Here is a 21,090-nt window from a genome sequence, read left to right on the forward strand (position 1 = left end):
TGTTCTTCGTACTGGAGTTTATTTCCTGTCTCGTTTTTTCTTGCTGCAGATCAAGCAGCAAACGGGCCTTTGGTTAAAAGTCCGACTCAGATCGATATGGATCCGTCTCTGTAGCGTCCATCTGCTCCGCCCTCATCACTCTGTCACATGATCTGTGAGGTAAGCTGCTGAAGCTAGTGTGTCTGTTCTGTGTCTGTTCTGCCGCTGACCAGGTGACACAGGAAACAGGAAGTGAACTTCTCCAAAGCTCCTTTTCATTGGTCAACAAGTATTTACCTGCGACTCAAACACGAATGAAAAGCTTCAGAGTGACGACCACACAACGCTGTTTATTTAAAGATGATGATGTCATCATGACATCACTTCCACCACGTGACGACACATGATTGGTTCTTGTAAATAATCAGATTTTTCAATATATGTATAAAAGCTTCAGGTCGTATCTATCGTCCAATAGGAAGCAGAGACTGTTGAATGATGCATGAAGTCATTTTCTGACCTTTTCTTCAGAAACTGAAATGAAACTGTGACATCACATCCTGGACACTTATTTTGAAGGAGACACAGGATGTTCCTCTGTTTCATGATCTCTCTGCTTGTGGTTCTTCTCTCAGCTGAACTTTGACTCAACCACACGTCACTGATCTCAGACCTGCTGCTCTGCTCTCAATCAATGTGAATGTTCTGCAGCTAAAGTGAAAATGTGATGAGTCGGTGTTTATTGGTGAAGGTGCTGAGTCGGGTCCAGTTCCAGTCACAGCTGCTTCCTGTTGTCACTGTGATGTTTGACCCGTCGCTGTCTGACTCTGACTTTGTCTTCATGTTGTTACCTGATGATTCTGAGGATTTCAGGCTGCTTCATTATTTCTGTTCAACACTTTGAATAAAACGTGACAAACATCAAACTGTGTGTTGAGACTGTTTTGGACGTTTCTGTTCAAACTGTGAAGAAACTAAAGTGATTTCAGTGTTTTGGTCGAACTCTCCCATGTTTTATTTTCCAGAATCACTCGACCTCTACGACTGTAACTGTAAATGTTTGTCTCAGAGTAAAAGAGGTTAAAGAAAAGAAAAGTGTGTTAATGTGTTAAATATTGTTTATGATAGTAAATGAGACAGAAGTGACGTCTAGTTGTTACGTGAACTATCAACAACCCTGTTTTATTTTCTTTATCAGACGGAATTAAACTTTGATTAAAATTAGAAATGAGTCACAATGTCCATGAGTTCATTTTTCCTTTGATCTGTTTTCTGTACAAATCGTTTCTGAAGGTTTGTTTTATTCTTAGTGATGTGTCGCCCTCTGCTGCCGGGAGACTAACATACAATTTTTTTTCAACAACCCTGTTTTATTTTCTTAATCAGAAGGAATTAAACTTTGCACTGAACAGTGACTCACTTTAGTCACACACACACACACACACACACAGTGTGAGGATCACATCAGTTTTTCTTTCAGCACAAAATGTGTTTCCTGTGGATAGTGAAGCAGTGTCCACTTTATTAGGTACACCTGTGTAATGTGATGCTCAATCCTCACATGTCTATAAAGACACATGTATGTAGACGTAATGTACAGATATGTGCTGAAGGGCTGATCAATCATTATCAATCAATCAATTTTTTATTGGTACAGACGTTTTATTACAACTTGTCCTTTACAAAATAAAAGCCATCTGAACAATACGTAAAAAACAAAAATTCTCAAATTACAGTTTTCCTCCATCGCTTTGGATCATTTCACGAAACAGAAATGACGTTCTCAGAGCTCTAAGTGCAATTGGCAAAATAGCCCATATGGTTCAGCACTACTACATAGATCACCTTCAAAAGGTCATATCTCACCCAAAACAGTTAACTCAAGTTTCAAAACCAAATCATTTTCTCATATAAATAGTCAGTGCCCCCAAAATGAAAAGTCCCTTTGGCATTGTTTACACACTACAGGTCAAAATGTTTAGATGTTTTGTCAGTATGGCAGTGGACCATAGAAACATCCTTCATGTGCACATTTCAATCTTGGCTCAGTCCTTGAATGGTCACTGAATGGTTACAGTAGATGTTTTCTTTCCAGAATATTATGTGTATCAAACAGAAAAAAGATTTATTCAAGGTTTCACATTAAATACTTTATTGAACTCATACTGCAATGGAAATTGTTAAAGTAATTGCCATACATCATGCTTACAGTAACAGAAAATGTGTACAGCACAATATACTGTCCAAGAATAAGCACATCAAAACTCAAATTTGGCATAGTGAGATGTGACCTTTTGAAGGTGATCTATGTAGTTGTGCTGAACCATATGGGCTATTTTGCCAATTGCATTTAGAGCTCTGAGAATGTCATTTCTGTTTTGTGAAATGAGCCAAAGCAATTGAGACAAACTGTAAACTTCCTGTGTGACTGGTGATCAGATGTGTGAAACTCAACCTTGATTACTAAAGTTCTAGTTGCACCTGAAAATTAAGCTGATGATCAAAGATATCCTTATTACAGTATATACCATGATGTTTTTCATGGTATTATGTGCCTGTAGGATTTTGACAGTGGAGTGAACTATTGTGCAGGTGATGATGTAAACAATGAAATGATGCCAACATGTTCTGCAGAGAACAACCACTTGACTGAGAAGTGACAGTCAGTTTAGACCAGCAAGATATATTCAATTGGTAATTGGGCTAACTGAAGGCAATTGAACATAACCATTTGCAAGGATGTTCTAATACAATTGCAATTTGATTAAAGGAATGAGATATTCCAATCTGTTGTGAACAAGTGCCCAGTGGTTTGGAGGTTTGCACGTGTTGTTTTGAGAATGTCATTTCTGTTTTGTGAAATGAGCCAAAGCAATGGAGACAAACTGTAAATCATATTTAATAAACACGGAAGATAAAAGTTTAAAATACGAAGAAAAATTGAATAAAAAAATACAAATGAAATGAGGAAAAATACTGTGATGAAGAATAAATAATAAAACAAATATAAAATATTTAAAAACAATATACAGTAAGTATTCATGAGTCATAGTTCCGATGGTTTTATTGTGAAGGGCTGTGACGTCATGCTGCAGCTGCGGAAGAGGATATAAGTGAGAGAGTTGGAGATGAGAGACAGAGAGAGAGAGTCAGAGAGAGAGAGAGAGAGAGAGAGAGAGAGAGAGAGAGAGAAAGAAGCGAGTCAAGCAGTCAGTGACGTCACAGTCACGGTCAACACGTCACAACTGGACTCGGGCAACGATGAAGCTTCTTCTGCTCGTGAGTTTCCTGAGTCTGTGGAGAAGAAGCGATGGAACCGGTGAGAAAAGAAACGAAGAGAGAGAGTGCGTGTGTGTGTGTGTGTGTCTGTGTGAAGGTGTGTGTGGGTGTCAGAGAGAGAGAGTGACAGAGGGTGTGTGTATGTCTGTGTGTGTGTGTGAGGGGGTGTCAGAGGGAGAGTGGCAGAGTGTGTGTGTGTGTGTGTGTGTGTGTGTGTGTGTGTGTGTGTGTGTGTGTGTGTGTCACTGACTCACCTTCAAAGGACTGATTAACTCTTGGTTCAGGTTCATGTTGAGGTTATAGAGTTTGAGGGTTTAGTTGTGATGGTTAAGGTTTGGGTTAGGGAATACATTATACCAACGAGTGTCCTCACAACTATAGAGAGACATGCATGTGTGTGTGTGTTTGTGAGGGAGACAGACAGAGTGTGTGCACATGCACTTGTGCTCCTGCACGTGCACGTGCAGGGCGGTGTCTCCATCCTGTTGTCAGTGCGTGGATCACAGAGATGTGAAGTAACGAAGTACAAATACTCAGTTCCTGTACTTCAGGAGGTTTGTACTTTTCTTGGTGGCTCAGATGAAAGCAGATTCAACATGTGATGACGTCATCCGGCTCCTCTGCTACATACGTGTTGGTCATGTTCTAAAATCCATGGAGGCTCTTTTCATCAGGTGAAGATAAGTGGAAGGAAACTCTGCTCAGTGTATGTGTCATTCAGATAATGAGATTTACTATCAATGTCCTTTACCCCCCCCCCCCCCCCCCCCCCCCTTCCCTCATAGTGCTGAGCAGATAAAGAGGGGATTTTCATTTCTGGGTGAACTATCCCTTTAATTCATTTCATTCTTATTCATTTGAGCTCACGTGTCTGTATCTCTGTTCTTCAGAATTTTCTTCTTCTTCTTCTCTTGAATTTCTGATTAAATGTAAAACTGCCTGAACACGTTTATCTAGTTCTGAAGAAACCTGGTGTATGAACGTGGGCGTCACTGGCACCAGTGAGACTGTAAAAGGTGGTAACAGGTGGATCTTATCTCCAAGTCACTTCACGTGGTTTCATTTCCACTGAAGAGCTCAGGTGTTCATTCATTCATGTTTCGCCACTAGGGGGCAGTAGAACCAACTGAACACAAGGTGGTCTTCAGGGTTTTTGGAGAATTTGGTCTCAAATGAGCAGAAACCAGAGAGACACAAATAAAACCTCCAACAAAAGGTTCTGTGGGGAAGCTTCAGGGATCAACGTCTTCAAGACAAACTTCTATAGTTTGGTGATGATATTAATCCACTTTCCTGGCTCCACACTCTGTCTGTTCTCCCCACCAGGGGGAATTGTTTCCACTCAGCATCAATACTCATGAGGGACATGGACCAATCCCAGCGTCTGGTCAGAACAGCAGGATTCTGGGATATTGAGGCAGGAAGCAGAAGCAGAGAGATCCGTCCAATCAGAGCAATGGTGGAGGAGAAATGTGACTCGTCTCTAAACTGCTGTTTGACTGTGTGAACACGTGTTGATGTGTTTTCTGTCTTTCTTTTAAACCTGATCACGTGCATGTGAACTCACTGATGTGCACGTGTGTGTGTTCCAGGTGCAGCCCCCATCAAAGTGAAAGAAGGGGATGATGTCATGTTACCATGTTCCTTCAGCAACAGGAACATCAGGCAGGTTCTCTTTGACTGGAATAAGGACAAGAAGGACGAGAAGGACAAAGACCAGGGGGTGTTCATGTACGATAAGGGAAAACTATACAATGAGGGAGATTCACGTCAAGACGAGCAGTTCAGAGGTCGCGTCTTTCATTTCCCAGAACATCTGGATGTGGGTAACGCCTCCATAGTCATCAGAGCCACCAAGTTGACTGACAGTGGAAACTACACCTGTTTATTTCCACTTCTTGTTCCAGAGAGACGATCGAACATTGAACTCGTCGTCGGTGAGTTTTTCTATAAAACTGTTGAAAAGATGATTTACAGTCTGAGGCGTTTCCTGACTCTTTGTCCAGAACGGACACAAACCAGTCTCATCTGTAAACTGGTTTAAACTCAACACTGTTTTTATTCTGTTTAGTTTTACATGTTAAATGTCTGTTTATCAATAAGATTCCATAGTCATAGTGTTTTGTCAGATTGATGACATCACACAGAGACTCTGACATCATGGTGTTTTCTTCTTATCTTTTAGATCCTATCTTAACCTCTTAGGGCACATTTTTCACACGTGCACACGTGTCTCTTTACACTTTCCCATTTTAAACTGGGATTCAAACCCGCAGCAGGAGCAGCTGATGTGTTTCCTCTGCGTCAGTGTAAAGTAACGTCTCCGAGGTTTCATCGTGTGCGTTGATGTTTCTCACGGCTCTGAGACGCTCGATGTGCCGAACGATGACACTGCAGAAAATACCTGTTTCCTTCTGGTGTTGCTTTGACTTCCTGTTTGAAAGCGGACCAATCAGAGGTGATGGGAGTTATCAGGCTGAAACTCTCAGGATCTCTGCCTCCACTCGTCTTCTACATCTGCACCAAGTTTCATGTTGAAGGCCTCAAGTGGCTCTGAGCTGTTTGACAGAGTGCAGTACCGAGCCCGTCCATCAGGTGGACATAGAGCTTCATTACACTTCTCCAAAGTGAACAGATTAAGAAGATAAACGTGTTTTCTGACGCAGGAAATGTTCGTTAAAGTTAAAGTTGTCAATAAAGAAGAAGTTGTTGATATTTAGATCAAGTTTAATCTGATTGAATCACGTGAGTTTGGATGATAAAACGAGTTTCTGTGTCTCTCTGCCACCGGAAGTCAGGCTGCACTCACTTCCATATATGGTCACACAGGTACATTGACCGGACACTTCCTCGGAGTGGTTTCACGGTGCTGACTTTCTATTGGATGAAGCAGCTGTCACTCAAACACGCCGGGAGCTCCTGTGAGGCTGCTGTCCTCTGATTGGCTGCTGGAGTTAAAAGGTTCGTTATCCTCGTCACTTTAGATCGTAGATAGACGCTGATTGGTTGTTGTGCAGGTGGGCGGGTCCTGATGTCAGAGATACTGGACACGATTGGTTGAATCTTTGATAGAGTCTGTAAAATGGGCGGAGCTGTAGTTGTTCGTGAAGTTTGAGGAGCAGCGTTAAAACTGAACCAGAGAAATGATCACTTTATTCAGGGGATTGTGTCACTTCCGGTCCAGATGAAACCAGGTGGATTTAATCTGAGTTCTTTTCTGCGGTCACATGTTTCCACTTTGTCTCTGACGTCACTTGTTCCTCCGTGAGACGTGTTTGAACTGCGGTGACGCGCGTTAGCATGTTAGCTCCTCACTCTCCGCTGCCGTAAAGTAACGCGCTGCCGGTGTCGTGTCGTGAACGTTCCCTGTGGACTCCTCCCTCGTTCGTTCATGAACACGTGATGTTTCCAACGAGATATGAAACGTGTGGATTCAACAGGAAAACGTTTCTAACAGCGACTGGTTCAGAGTCACGTGTTAATCTCGGGTCGCCTGCAACCTCCAATCCTCTTGAGGTTAAAAGACCGAAGTGATGAGAACATCCCAGGTGAGTCGAAGGTTCCAGAGGAGATCACGAGGAGACATCACGTGACAACAACATGAACCGCGTTGTTTGTAATATTTGCTTCATTAAAAATAAAACATGATTCAGATAATTCACCAGATGAGACGAGAGGAATTCCCTAAATGTAGAGATCAGTTTTTAAATCTGACGGATCAATAAACAATTTCTCACTGTTAAAATCATGGTTCATTGAAGAATTTATGTCTTTATATTTGTTTTCATGTAACAACAATTAACACATTTAATGATAAGTTCATGAGTTTATTTTTGTTGCCTCACAAAATGTAAGAGTCAATGTTTAAGTCACAACTATCATTTTTATGATCGATCAATTATCCCTGACACAAAATGGAAGAATTTAATATCTTGACTTTAATCCAACAAGTCAATGAACTATAATTGTTACAAAATATGTTTTTTAAACTGATTCTAAATTAACTGATTTGTTCGACCCCACATGAAAACAGATTATCAACAGAATCAGATCAACTGACCTGTTTGTTAATCAGTCTGAACATGTAACTGATGAACACAGTGCATCTTTTAAATTATCTTTGTTCTGGTGAAACCATAAAATCAAGCATAGAAACAAAATCACTTTAATCCTTTTAAAATATGTGTTTTTTTATACTGTTATCCTAATTCCAAACACTGCACCTTAGTACCTCAGTGCAAAAATAACTTATTGTTCTATTTCATGAAATATTGGTTTCTTATTTTAATTTTTAGCTATTTGCTGTTTTGTCAGTATTCAGTTAATGGTTTGTCTACTTGTATATATTGTTGTTTTATGTCTTATGCACCAACCACACCAAGTCAATTTCCTGTATGTGAAAATATACTTGGCCAATAAAATAATTCTGATTCTGATTTACAGGAGCTGCTCCAAAACCATCTGTCACAAATCTTAATGAAACAACTGACTGGGCTCTGCTACAGTGTGAGGTTCTTGGTGCGTTTCCAAAACCTGATGTTCAGTGGCAGAACAGAGCTGGAGACATTGTTCCTGCTGAAGAACCTCAGGTCACTGAAAGAGGAGGCAGCTATGACATCATCCTCCAAACGACTGTGACCAAGACCGACCACTATCGCTGTGTCTCCACTCAGGAGGAGATCAACCACCAGACTCATGCTAAGATCTTTGTGCACCTAAACGGTCAGTTGTATTTTAATCTCCAGATCATTGTTCTTTGGAGTTTCTACATGTTTTCAGGTTGAATAGAAAGTTTCAGTGGCTCAAAGTTTGATGGAAACTCCTGAACAGGTTGAAAATGTTTGAAACTGAAGGTTTTATTCCCACTGAGGCTCTTTGACTCCTTCATAGTTCTACAGAGAGAAGAGGATGATGAGGTCACTGAGGTCACTGAGGTCACACACATAGTCAGTGAGTTCAGGCTCCTCCAGCTGCAGCTCACATCTGTCCAGGTGATAAACTGTGTGTTTGTGCTGAATCAACACAAAGTGTAAAAACACTGCTGGTCACATTCACAGGAATAAATGAGCTTCAGTGTGAATTCACCTTTTAGCAGCAGGAAGGTCCTGAGTCCTCGTCTCTGGACTGTGGAGACGGACGATATGAGCTGGACATGATCCACAGTGACACTCTGATTGTCCACTGCTGTTTGTCCTGGTGTTTCAGAGAAAATGTTTGAGCTCAGAACCTGAGCTCATTGACAAGTGGAGCTGAACACAAACCTTTCAGTCCTGAAACACACGTGTGAGCTGTGTCTCCTGAAGCTGCACCTTTCCTCCACACTGACAATCACCAGACTCTTTATGAAACATCTGCAAACACCTGGTTTGATTCTGAGAGGCTGATCACATGACACACTTGAAGGTCACAGATTCTTCAACAGTCCAACTCGGTCTCATGAAGAAGTGAATGTAGCTTCTCAGCTGGTTCCTCCATCTCTTCTTCAGGGACATGAACAGACTGAAGTTCAGCTCTGACTCGGAGCCTCTTCATCCACAGTCTGTGACTCTTTCAGTCCAGAGGACGACTCTCTGGAGACCAGAGGCCTGTGGTGTTGGTCCACTGCCTCCACTGGGAATCCTCTGGTTCCCATCAGTCCTGCAGCTGGAGCAGCAGCTGGTTGGAGAGTGACACTTGGTTTAACCAGTTAGAACTGAACTGGTTCCTGTTAACAGAGAGCTTAATGAACACAGTTTATTATAGAGGAGATTTCTGCTTCAGTGGATTCAAACGGGTGAAGCCACAGAATCAGTTGTTAGAAATTAAAATCTTTAGAAATAGAAAAGTAATAAAAATCCTTCAGATGAAAGAAAAGTCTCCAGTTGAAGAAGAAAGAGTTTTTCATTGAGTCCTCATGAGACCCAGTGTTCACTTTATTAGGAACACCTGCACATTCTGCTGCAGCTCAACACAACAGCTCCGTCATCAACTCTACAAAGTTTCTAAAGTTCAGCTTCTGTTGTCAGACATGTTTAAACTCAGTGATGTGATTATTACTGAGCTCCCAGTTACATGTGGTGTTGTACTGGACCACATGACACTAAGAACTGTCTCTTTCATTTAACCTCCCTGCTTAGAAACACCAGGGATCAGAATATTAGGAACAGCTCTGAACATGACACAGTCCAGTTCAACAGCATCACTGACCTCTGACCTCAGGGATCGAACCTGTGACTGAATCTAAAACCTGTGACTAAAGAAACTGGACCTTACAGGAGTCGTGATGTGTTCAGGTTGAACAGGTGGACCTAATAAAGTGACTCGTTTGTGTTGTGACTCATGATGTTCTGTCACAGCAGAGATCTGATGTTTTATTCTGTGCTTTTATTTCTTTGTTTTATTTCCTCTTTAACACTCTGTCTCCCACATTAACAAACAGATCAGAAAGATCCTGATATTTATCAGATGTTTAACTCTTTAAATGTTCTTTATTAGTTTTTCTTCATGTTCACAGGAGCAGCTCCAGAGCCGCACATCAAGATACTTGGTGAAACAAAGGAAGGAGTTCAGCTGCAGTGTTCTGTTAGCGGTGCGTCTCCAAAACCTAAAGTTCATTGGCAGGATGGTGATGGAGACATTGTTCCTGCTGAAGAACCTCAGGTCTCTGAAAGAGGAGGCAGATATGACATCATCCTCCAAACGACTGTGACCAAGACCGACCACTATCGCTGTGTCTCCACTCAGGAGGAGATCAACCACCAGATATATACTGAGACATATGTACCTGTCCCTGGTGAGTTTCTTTATATCTCTGCTTTTAATCATCCATCATCTACACCACTCATCTTCTGAGAGACGCAGGCTGGAGGGGGGGTGGGGTGGGGGGGGGGGGGGTCACCTGTCAGTCAAACACTGAGCTTCACAGACAGAGACAAACCAGCATCATTCACACCACCCAGTGATTTAGATCAACCAGTAAAACACAGCCTCATGTCTCTATGGGAGGAAGGTGGAGGAACCAGAGAGAACCCACTGACACAGGGAGAACAAACTGCTGATCACTTCACAGGTTAGAACCCACAACCTTCCTCCTGTGAGGAGACAGCTCCAAACCGCTGGACCACCGTGCCGTCACTGATACTTTTAGAAAGTTTCAATGTCCATTTATTTTCTAAATGTTAACAATATTGAGACTGAACAGAAACTGAACAGTGACTAAGTTTACGTGGACAATATTCAGACTGTGACCTTATTCAGAAAAGACAGTATTTATATAACGGTGTTTAAATGTGTTGTTCATAAAATCATTGATTCATATTTTACATACTAATGAGCAGAGTCTGATTATGACATCATCATGTCCGATGTTACTCTGCTAGTTTTAAACAACCTGAGACAGTTTAACATACGATGCTACAGATTTTATCATTTTAGGTGTTTTACTTTTTAATCTTGAAAAAACTTTATTTTTCCATCTTGTTTACATTAAACTCAGGTGATGAGTCATCAGCTGGTAACTGTCGTATGTTGATGTAAGCTGATGAGAGAATCTCTGTGGAATCAGAACGATGAATTCAAATTCACAAATCGTGACCGTGTCTGTTGTGTCACAGCAAAATAAAAGATGTGTAACATTTCCCTGAAGTCAAACCCAGACTCCACGTAGATCTCTGGTGAGTGTTTGAGCTGAAACAGAAGAATTACACCAGGATGGATTATTAACAGAGTCTGAGCCGAGCAGCTGTCACGTGTTCTTTGATCCCAAATATGAGCAGAGCCGTCTCGGTTTGGTTCAATCAAGTATTTATTAAGAAGCAATGAAAAGCTATGAAAAGTTCAGCAAAGCAATGGTCACCCAACGCACAGCCCCCCCCTCTAGCAGCACCGCACAGTCAAGAGTCACAAGGACGTGGTTGTAATATTTATAACAGTAGGTAGAACAGGATTGGTCAATAACGAGGGGAAGTCTTCCTTGATGGTGAGCAGGCGTAGAACCATCCTCTTGGTACTGGAACCAGGAAATGACGAGGAGCCGCTCCCAGTTTAGCCCCTCCTTCCACCACTGCTGGGAAAATCTTCATATCATGACAGTGCGATTTTGTGTTTTGAGAAAAAGCCTTGTGAGTCTTCAGTGAGCATGAGCAGTCAGAATTCTTTCTAAGGCATATGTCATAGTTTTCTTATAAGCACAGTGCATTCATGTATGTGATGTTGATTAAAGCTGAGGAGTTATGGTTTAATATGAAAAGTTAGGTATGAGAACAAGTTAAAGTAAAGTTTATTGTATGCACAGATTTACAGTTCCCACAACAGACAGCGGCTCTTATCAAGACATGTGTGAGACTGACCAGTGATGAGACGCACACACATTCTAACAACTTCAAGATTAACACCAAAGAGCAAAGGTTATAAAAGTCACTATGTGCCCCCCCCCCTTTAGTTTGTTTAGAGTTCAGTTCTATTGCAGAGACACACAGACAAAATTTAAAATCCCAACAAAGCGGAGCAGGAGGAACGTGAGCAGAAGATGGAGGCTCACGTCACTGAGCCTGGAGACCTTCATCCCTCTGGTGTTTCTATCTGCTCATCACTTCACATGTGAACCTTTAGTTCTGTGTGAAGGTTGTGACGTCCAGTCTGCTCCACAGGAAGTGACACTGTCTTCTGTCCTCTCTTTCAGACGCTGGAGGGACGGTTCCTGGTTGGGTTGGTGTTGCTGTTGGTGTTGTTGTTGGTGCCATTTTGACTCTTCTTGTCGGTGTTGTTGTTTACTTTAAGTTTATAAAGAAGTCTCCCACTGCAGTACCACCTGAAGAAAGTAAGTTTATTTAACTTATTAAATCAACACAATGATGACGAGAAGACGACAACACAAACAATTCTTCATCTGATGTTTAGAGTCTTGACAGAAACACAAAGATTTCTGTTGGTATTTATCATCGACTGTAAATAAAGACGAACATGACTGTTTTAACTATTTATTGCCCCCTGGTGGCTGATGGCAGTATAGGTCATCCTTTTTGTTTTTGCCAGTCATTGATTTAGTAGTTAAATACTGTGTGTAGTTGTTTACTGTGTGTTGTTATTTACAGTGAAACTTTCCCAAAGCAACAATGAGTCGTTCACACCTGCTTCATGCAGCCGCTGACCAGGTGACACAGGAAACAGGAAGTGAACTTCTCCAAAGCTCCTTTTCATTGGTTCAACAAGAATTTACCTTCAACTCAAACACGAATGAAAAGCTTCAGAGTGACGACCACACAACAATGTTTATTTAAAGATGATGTCATCATGACCTCACTTCCACCACGTGACGACACATGATTGGTTCTTGTAAATAAGCAGATTTTTCAATATATGTATAAAAGCTTCAGGTCGTATCTATCGTCCAATAGGAAGCAGAGACTGTTGAATGATGCATGAAGTCATTTTCTGACCTTTTCTTCAGAAACTGAAATGAAACTGTGACATCACATCCTGGACACGTATTTTGAAGGAGACACAGGATGTTCCTCTCTGTTTCATGGATCTCTCTGCTTGTGGTTCTTCTCTCAGCTGAACTTTGACTCAACCACACGTCACTGATCTCAGACCTGCTGCTCTGCTCTCAATCAATGTGAAGGTTCTGCAGCTAAAGTGAAAATGTGATGAGTCAGTGTTTATTGGTGAAGGTGCTGAGTCGGGTCCAGTTCCAGTCACAGCTGCTTCCTGTTGTCACTGTGATGTTTGACCCGTCGCTGTCTGACTCTGACTTTGTCTTCATGTTGTTACCTGATGATTCTGAGGATTTCAGGCTGCTTCATTATTTCTGTTCAACACTTTGAATAAAACGTGACAAACATCAAACTGTGTGTTGAGACTGTTTTGGACGTTTCTGTTCAAACTTTGAAGAAACTAAAGTGATTTCAGTGTTTTGGTCGAACTCTCCCATGTTTTTATTTTCCAGAATCACTCGACCTCTACGACTTTAACTGTAAATGTTTGTCTCAGAGTAAAAGAGGTAAAAGAATAGAACAGTGTGTTAACGTGTTAAATATTGTTTATAATAGTGAATGAAACAGAAGTGACGTCTACTTGTTACGTGAACTATCAACAACCCTGTTTTATTTTCTTTATCAGATGGAATTAAACTTTGATTAAAATTTTAAATGAGTCACAATGTCCATGAGTTAATTTTTCCTTTGATCTGTTTTCTGTACAAATCATTTCTGAAGGTTTGTTTTATTCTCAGTGATGTGGCGCCCCCTGCTGCCGGGAAACTAACATTTATTTTTTCAACAACCCTGTTTTATTTTTCTTAATCAGAGGGAATTAAACTTTGCACTGAACAGTGACTCACTTTATTCACGTGCACACACACACACACACACACACACACACACACACACACACACACAGTCTGAGGATCACATCAGTTTCAGCACATCACGTGTTTCCTGTGGATAGTGAAGCAGTGTCCACTTTATTAGGTACACCTGTGTAATGTGATGCTCAACACTCACATGTCTATAGACACATCTATGTAGACGTCATGTACAGATATGTGCTGAAGGGCTGATCAATCATTATCAATCAAACTTTATTGGTACAGACGTTTTAGTACAACTTGTCCTTTACAAAATAAAAGCCTTATGAACAACACGTAAAAAGCTACAAATTATCAAATTAAATTACATTTGAAAACACTAAAGATACAAGTTTAAAATACGAAGAAAAATGGAATAAAAAAATACAAATGAAATTAGAAAAAATACTGTGAAGATTAAATAAAAGACGAAGACAAATATAAAATATTTAAAAACAATATACAGTAAGTATATCATGAGTCATCGTGCCGAGTTGTTTTATTGTGAAGGCTTGTGACGTCATGCTGCAGCTGCGGAAGAGGATATAAGTGAAAGAGTTAGAGATGAGAGAGACAGAGAGAGAGAGAGAGAGAGAGCAGCGAGTGAAGCAGTCAGTGACGTCACAGCCACGGTCAATACGTCACAACTGAACTCGGACAACGATGAAGCTTCTTCTGCTCGTGAGTTTCCTGAGTCTGTGGAGAAGAAGCGATGGAACCGGTGAGAAAAGAAACGGGGGGGGGGGGGGGGGGGGGGGGGTGTATGTGTGTGTGGGTGTCAGAGAGAGAGAGTGGCAGATTGTGTGTGTGTGTGTGTGTGTGTGTGTGTGTGTCACTGACTCACCTTTAAAGGACTGATTAACTCTTGGTTCATGTTGAGGTTATAGAGTTTGAGGGTTTAGTTGTGATGGTTAAGGTTTGGGTTAGGGAATACATTATGCCAACGAGTGTCCTCACAACTATAGAGAGACATGCATGTGTGTGTGTGTGTGTGTGTGTATGTGTGTGTGTGTTTGTGAGGGAGACAGACAGAGTGTGTGCACATGCACTTGTGCTCGTGCACGTGCAGGGCGGTGTCTCCATCCTGTTGTCAGTGCGTGGATCACAGAGATGTGAAGTAACGAAGTACAAATACTCAGTTTCTGTACTTCAGGAGGTTTGTACTTTTCCTGGAGGATCAGATGAAAGCAGATTCAAAATGTGATGACGTCATCCGGCTCCTCTGCTACATACGTGTTGGTCATGTTCTAAAATCCATGGAGGCTCTTTTCATCAGGTGAAGATAAGTGGAAGGAAACTCTGCTCAGTGTATGTGTCATTCAGTGATAATGAGATTTACTATCAATGTCCTTTACCCCCCCTCCCTCATAGTGCTGAGCAGATAAAGAGGGGGTTTTCATTTCTGGGTGAACTATCCCTTTAATTAATTTCATTCTTATTCATTTGAACTCACGTGTCTGTATCTCTGTTCTTCAGAAACTTCTTCTCTTGAATTTCTGATTAAATGTAAACCTGCCTGAACACGTTTATCTAGTTCTGAAGAAACCGTTTCCTTCTTCCCACGCGTTTTAGTTTCTTACTGGTGCAGTAACATCCTGGTGTATGAACGTGGGCGTCACTGGCACCAGTGAGACTGTAAACATGGTAACAGGTGGATCTTATCTCCAAGTCACTTCACGTGGTTTCATTTCCACTGAAGAGCTCAAGTGTTCATTCATTCATTTATGTTTCGCCACTAGGGGGCAGTAGAACCTACTGAACACAAGGTGGTCTTCAGGGTTTTTGGAGAATTTGGTCTCAAATGAGCAGAAACCAGAGAGAGACACAAATAAAACCTCCAACAAAATGTTCTGTGGGGAAGCTTCAGGGATCAACGTCTTCAAAACAAACTTCTAAAGTTTAGTGATGATATTAATCCACTTTCCTGGTTCCACACTCTGTCTGTTCTCCCCACCAGGGGGCATCGTTTCCACTCAGCATCAATACACATGAGGGACAAGGACAAATCCCAGCGTCTGGTCAGAACAGCAGGATTCTGGGATATTGAGGCAGGAAGCAGAAGCAGAGAGATCCGTCCAATCAGAGCAGTGGTGGAGGAGAAATGTGACTCATCTCTAAACTGCTGTTTGACTGTGGTGAACATGTGTTGATGTATTTTCTGTCTTTCTTTTAAACCTGATCACGTGCATGTGAACTCACTGATGTGCACGTGTGTGTGTTCCAGGTGCAGCCCCCATCGAAGTGGTGGTGAAAGAAGGGGATGATGTCATTTTACCATGTTCCTTCAGCAACAAGAACATCAGGCAGGAGCTCTTCGACTGGAAGGACAAGGACAAGAAGGACATGAAGGAGGTGTTCATGTACGATAAGGGAAAAGTTTACGATAAGGGAGATTCACGTCAGGACGAGCAGTTCAGAGGTCGCGTCTTTCATTTCCCAGAACATCTGGACGAGGGTAACGCCTCCATAGTCATCAGAGACACCAAGTTGACTGACAGTGGAAACTACACCTGTTTATTTCCACTTCTTGTTCCAGAGAGACGATCGAACATTGAACTCGTCGTCGGTGAGTTTTTCTATAAAACTGTTGAAAAGATGATTTACAGTCTGAGGCGTTTCCTGACTCTTTGTCCAGAACGGACACAAACCAGTCTCATCTGTAAACTGGTTTAAACTCAACACTGTTTTCATTCTATTTAGTTTTCCATGTTAAACGTCTGTTTATGAATAAGTTTCCATAGTCACGTGTTTTGTCAGATTGATGACATCACACAGAGACTCTGACATCATGGTGTTTTCTTCTTATCTTTTAGATCCTATCTTAACCTCTTAGGGCACATTTTTCACACGTGCACACGTGTCTCTTTACACTTTCCCATTTTAAACTGGGATTCAAACCCGCAGCAGGAGCAGCTGATGCGTTTCCTCTGCGTCAGTGTAAAGTAACGTCTCCGAGGTTTCATCGTGTGCGTTGATGTTTCTCACGGCTCTGAGACGCTCGATGTGCCGAACGATGACACTGCAGAAAATACCTGTTTCCTCCTGGTGTTGTCTTGACTTCCTGTTTGAAAGCGGACCAATCAGAGGTGATGGGAGTTATCAGGCTGAAACTCTCAGGATCTCTGCCTCCACTCGTCTTCTACATCTGCACCAAGTTTCATGTTGAAGGCCTCAAGTGGCTCTGAGCTGTTTGACAGAGTGCAGTACCGAGCCCGTCCATCAGGTGGACACAGAACTTCATTACACTTCTCCAAAGTGAACAGATTAAGGAGATAAACGTGTTTTCTGACGCAGGAAATGTTTGTTAAATTTAAAGTTGTCGATAAAGAAGAAGTTGTTGATATTTAGATCAAGTTTAACATGTTTAATCTGATTGAATCACGTGAGTTTGGATGATAAACGAGTTTCTGTGTCTCTCTGCCACCGGAAGTCAGGCTGCACTCACTTCCATATATGGTCACACAGGTGCATTGACCGGACACCTCCTCGGAGTGGGTTCACGGTGCTGGCTTTCTATTGGATGAAGCAGCTGTCACTCAAACATGCCGGGAGCCCCTGTGAGGTTGCTGTCCTCTGATTGGCTGCTGGAGTTAACAGGTTCGTTATCCTCGTCACTTTAGATCGTAGAGAGACGCTGATTGGTTGTTGTGTAGGTGGGCGGGTCCTGATGTCAGACATACTGAACACGATTGGTTGAATCTTTGATGGAGTCTGTAAAATGGGCGGAGCTGTGGTTGTTCGTGAAGTTTGAGGAGCAGCGTTAAAACTGAACCAGAGAAATTATCACTTTATTCAGGGGATTGTGTCACTTCCGGTCCAGATGCAACCAGGTGGATTTAATCTGAGTTCTTTTCTGCGGTCAAATGTTTCCACTTTGTCTCTGACGTCACGTGTTCCTCCGTTAGACGGGTTTGAACTGCGGTGACGCGCGTTAGCATGTTAGCTCCTCACTGTCCGCTGCCGTAAAGTAACACGCTGCCGGTGTCGTGTCGTGAACGTTCCCTGTGGACTCCTCCCTCGTTCGTTCATGAACACGTGATGTTTCCAACGAGATATGAAACGTGTGGATTCAACAGGAAAACGTTTCTAACAGCGACTGGTTCAGAGTCACGTGTTAATCTCGGGTCGCCTGCAACCTCCAATCCTCTTGAGGTTAAAAGACCGAAGTGATGAGAACATCCCAGGTGAGTCGGGTCCTGATGACGTCACGGATCTTCTGCCCCCACCTGTATGTGCTGTTGGTTTTATTCCTGATACTTTACAAAATTAAATACTCATTGTTTACAGACATTTATATGTATTTATATTTATTTATGTATCAGTTAATGTTAATGAAGCAGCAGGTTTATCACAAACACTTGATATCTCAGTTTTAAGCAGATTTTAGTAAAAAAAACTGACATGGGACCAGTACTTAGATCTGACATTTGAAAAAGTGAACACAAATTTCCACACTCCATTACCTCCAGTCAGTTCACTGTTAACACGTAATGACATGTAAAACTAATTAAGTTTAATTTAGAAGTTCTGTTTTAAATTTTACTTTAATCAAGCTTTTAATGATCAATCATGTTAATTTACAAGAAGCCCCACAAAATGTAAGTGTCCTTCGATTTTCAAGGAAGAAATGTGACAGAAAACAGGTCATAAAATCTATTGACCACCAAATATTTGTTTTAAAAAAGGAAAGTACTTTGACAAATCATGTCCTGTTAGAGCAGGGATCTATATGTGATGCTTAATCTGTGCATTTCTATGTTTTTATTCTTCATTATTTAGGAGCAGCTCCAAAACCTGTCGTCAAGATACTTGGTGAAACAGGAGACGGAGTTCTGCTGCAGTGTGAGGTTCTTGGTGCGTTTCCAAAACCTGATGTTCAGTGGCAGAACAGAGCTGGAGACATTGTTCCTGCTGAAGAACCTCAGGTCTCTGAAAGAGGAGGCAGATACAACATCATCCTCCAAACGACTGTGACCAAGACCGACCTCTATCGCTGTGTCTCCACTCAGGAGGAGATCCACCACCAGACTTATGCTGAGACATATGTACCTGTCCCTGGTGAGTTTAGTTGAATTTCTACTTGTACATTCTTCCATTCATCATCTATACAGCTCATCTTCAGAGGGTCACAAGCTGACTGGAGCCAATCACAGCTGATATTGTGGCAGAGACTCAAAGTTCAGGTCTGAACGCATCCAGATACGTCATCAGTGCTTCCTGAGATCTGATCACCAGGACCATGTTCAGAGGTCATGGACACAAGTTGTTTCATCAGTGTGAAGGTCGATGTGTCCTGGGTCACATGTGAAGGACAGATACCAGCTGACAACTGACCTGCACAGTTTGATAATGAATCAAACACATTTTTACACTTCTTATACGTCTGTGTGTTTAGATCAGTCACACACACACACACACACACACACACACAGTCAGTGAGTTCAGGCTCCTCCAGCTGCAGCTCACATCTGTCCAGGTGATAAATTGTGTGTTTGTGCTGAATCAACACAAAGTGTAAAAACACTGCTGGTCACATTCACAGGAATAAATGAGCTTCAGTGTGAATTCACCTTTTAGCAGCAGGAAGGTCCTGAGTCCTCGTCTCTGGACTGTGGAGACGGACGATATGAGCTGGACATGATCCACAGTGACACTCTGATTGTCCACTGCTGTTTGTCCTGGTGTTTCAGAGAAAGTGTTTGAGCTCAGAACCTGAGCTCATTGACAAGTGGAGCTGAACACAAACCTTTCAGTCCTGAAACACACGTGTGAGCTGTGTCTCCTGAAGCTGCACCTTTCCTCCACACTGACAATCACCAGACTCTTTATGAAACATCTGCAAACACCTGGTTGGATTCTGAGAGGCTGATCACATGACACACTTGAAGGTCACAGATTCTTCAACAGTCCAACTCTGTCTCATGAAGAAGTGAATGTAGCTTCTCAGCTGGTTCCTCCATCTCTTCTTCAGGGACATGAACAGACTGAAGTTCAGCTCTGACTCGGAGCCTCTTCATCCACAGTCTGTGACTCTTTCAGTCCAGAGGACGACTCTCTGGAGACCAGAGGCCTGTGGTGTTGGTCCACTGCCTCCACTGGGAATCCTCTGGTTCCCATCAGTCCTGCAGCTGGAGCAGCAGCTGGTTGGAGAGTGACACTTGGTTTACCCAGTTAGAACTGAACTGGTTCCTGTTAACAGAGAGCTTTATGAATACAGTTTATTATAGAGGAGATTTCTGCTTCACTGGATTCAAACGGGTGAAGACACAGAATCAGTTGTTAGAAATTAAAATCTTTAGAAATAGAAAAGTAATAAAAAGAGTTTTTCATTGAGTCCTCATGAGACCCAGTGTTCACTTTATTAGGAACACCTGCACATTCTGCTGCAGCTCAACACAACAGCTCCGTCATCAACTCTCCAAAGTTTTCTAAAGTTCAGCTTCTGTTGTCAGACATGTTTAAACTCAGTGATGTGATTTATTACTGAGGTCCCAGTTACATGTGGTGTTGTACTGGACCACATGACACTAAGAACTGTCTCTTTCATTTAACCTCCCTGCTTAGAAACACCAGGGGTCAGAATATTAGGAACAGCTCTGAACATGACACAGTCCAGTTCAACAGCATCACTGACCTCTGACCTCAGGGATCGAACCTGTGACTGAATCTAAAACCTGTGACTAAAGAAACTGAACATTACAGGAGTCGTGATGTGTTCAGGTTGAACAGGTGGACCTAATAAAGTGACTCAGTTAAAGTCTGATGACAAACTGAAACAATATAGAATATCATATTAGAGCAATAGAAAATGTTTATATCTTAAAATAAGGTTTCATGTGATTTTGTTGATAATAATAATTGTTGTAGCAGAAACATTGTGTTGACTGTGTCTGAGCTTCTGTCCTGATGAGTCAGTTCACTGTTGTGAACCTTCACTGAACATTGTGTTTGTGAAGTGACTCATGATGTTCTGTCACAGCAGAGATCTGATGTTTTATTCTGTGCTTTTATTTCTTTGTTTTCTTTCCTCTTGAACACTCTGTCTCTCACAGTCACAGAGCACATGTGAACAAAAACCGGTTTATCCATGTTTAATTTCAAGAAGATGTCTCTAGCACCAAATTCAAGTGTCCTTCACTTTCTTAAGTAGAAATGTGACAAAACGGGTCATAAATAGTTTTGAACACATTTATCTCTGTAAATGTTCTTTATAAGTTGTTCTTCATGTTCACAGGAGCAGCTCCAGAGCCGAACATCACAACACTTGGTGAAACAAAGGAAGGAGTTCAGCTGCAGTGTTCTGTTCGAGGTGCGTCTTCAAAACCTGATGTCTATTGGCTGGATGGTGAAAAAACATTGTTCCTGCTGAAGAACCTCAGGTCACTGAAAGAGGAGGCAGATATGACATCATCCTCCAAACAACTGTGACCAAGACCGACAACTATCGATGTGTCTCCAAACAGGGCGAGCTCAAGTCTCATGCTGACAAATATGTACCTGTCCATGGT

The 21,090-nt window shown here is 41.9% G+C and overlaps 2 protein-coding genes across 5 annotated transcripts in view; both read left to right on the plus strand.

The window, feature by feature from the left end:
- Positions 1-21,090, plus strand: part of LOC128424700 (butyrophilin subfamily 3 member A2) — a 108,103-nt gene that overhangs the window by 14,133 nt on the left and 72,880 nt on the right. For all 4 annotated transcript variants that reach the window (XM_053411053.1, XM_053411044.1, XM_053411061.1 and 1 more), the window contains 2 exons: positions 9,752-9,819; positions 18,430-18,640. In XM_053411053.1, the coding sequence (XP_053267028.1) occupies positions 9,752-9,819; positions 18,430-18,640 (279 nt within the window). The remainder of the gene's footprint in view (positions 1-9,751; positions 9,820-18,429; positions 18,641-21,090) is intronic.
- LOC128424687 (butyrophilin-like protein 2) overlaps positions 14,127-21,090 on the plus strand; it is a 138,100-nt gene continuing 131,136 nt past the window's right edge. Inside the window, exons 1-2 of the mRNA XM_053411025.1 lie at positions 14,127-14,303; positions 15,807-16,148. Of these exons, the coding sequence (XP_053267000.1) occupies positions 14,246-14,303; positions 15,807-16,148 (400 nt within the window). The 5' untranslated portion in view covers positions 14,127-14,245. The remainder of the gene's footprint in view (positions 14,304-15,806; positions 16,149-21,090) is intronic.

The sequence above is a fragment of the Pleuronectes platessa genome, chromosome 2 (genome assembly GCF_947347685.1).
Source record: "Pleuronectes platessa chromosome 2, fPlePla1.1, whole genome shotgun sequence".
NCBI lineage: Eukaryota > Metazoa > Chordata > Actinopteri > Pleuronectiformes > Pleuronectidae > Pleuronectes > Pleuronectes platessa.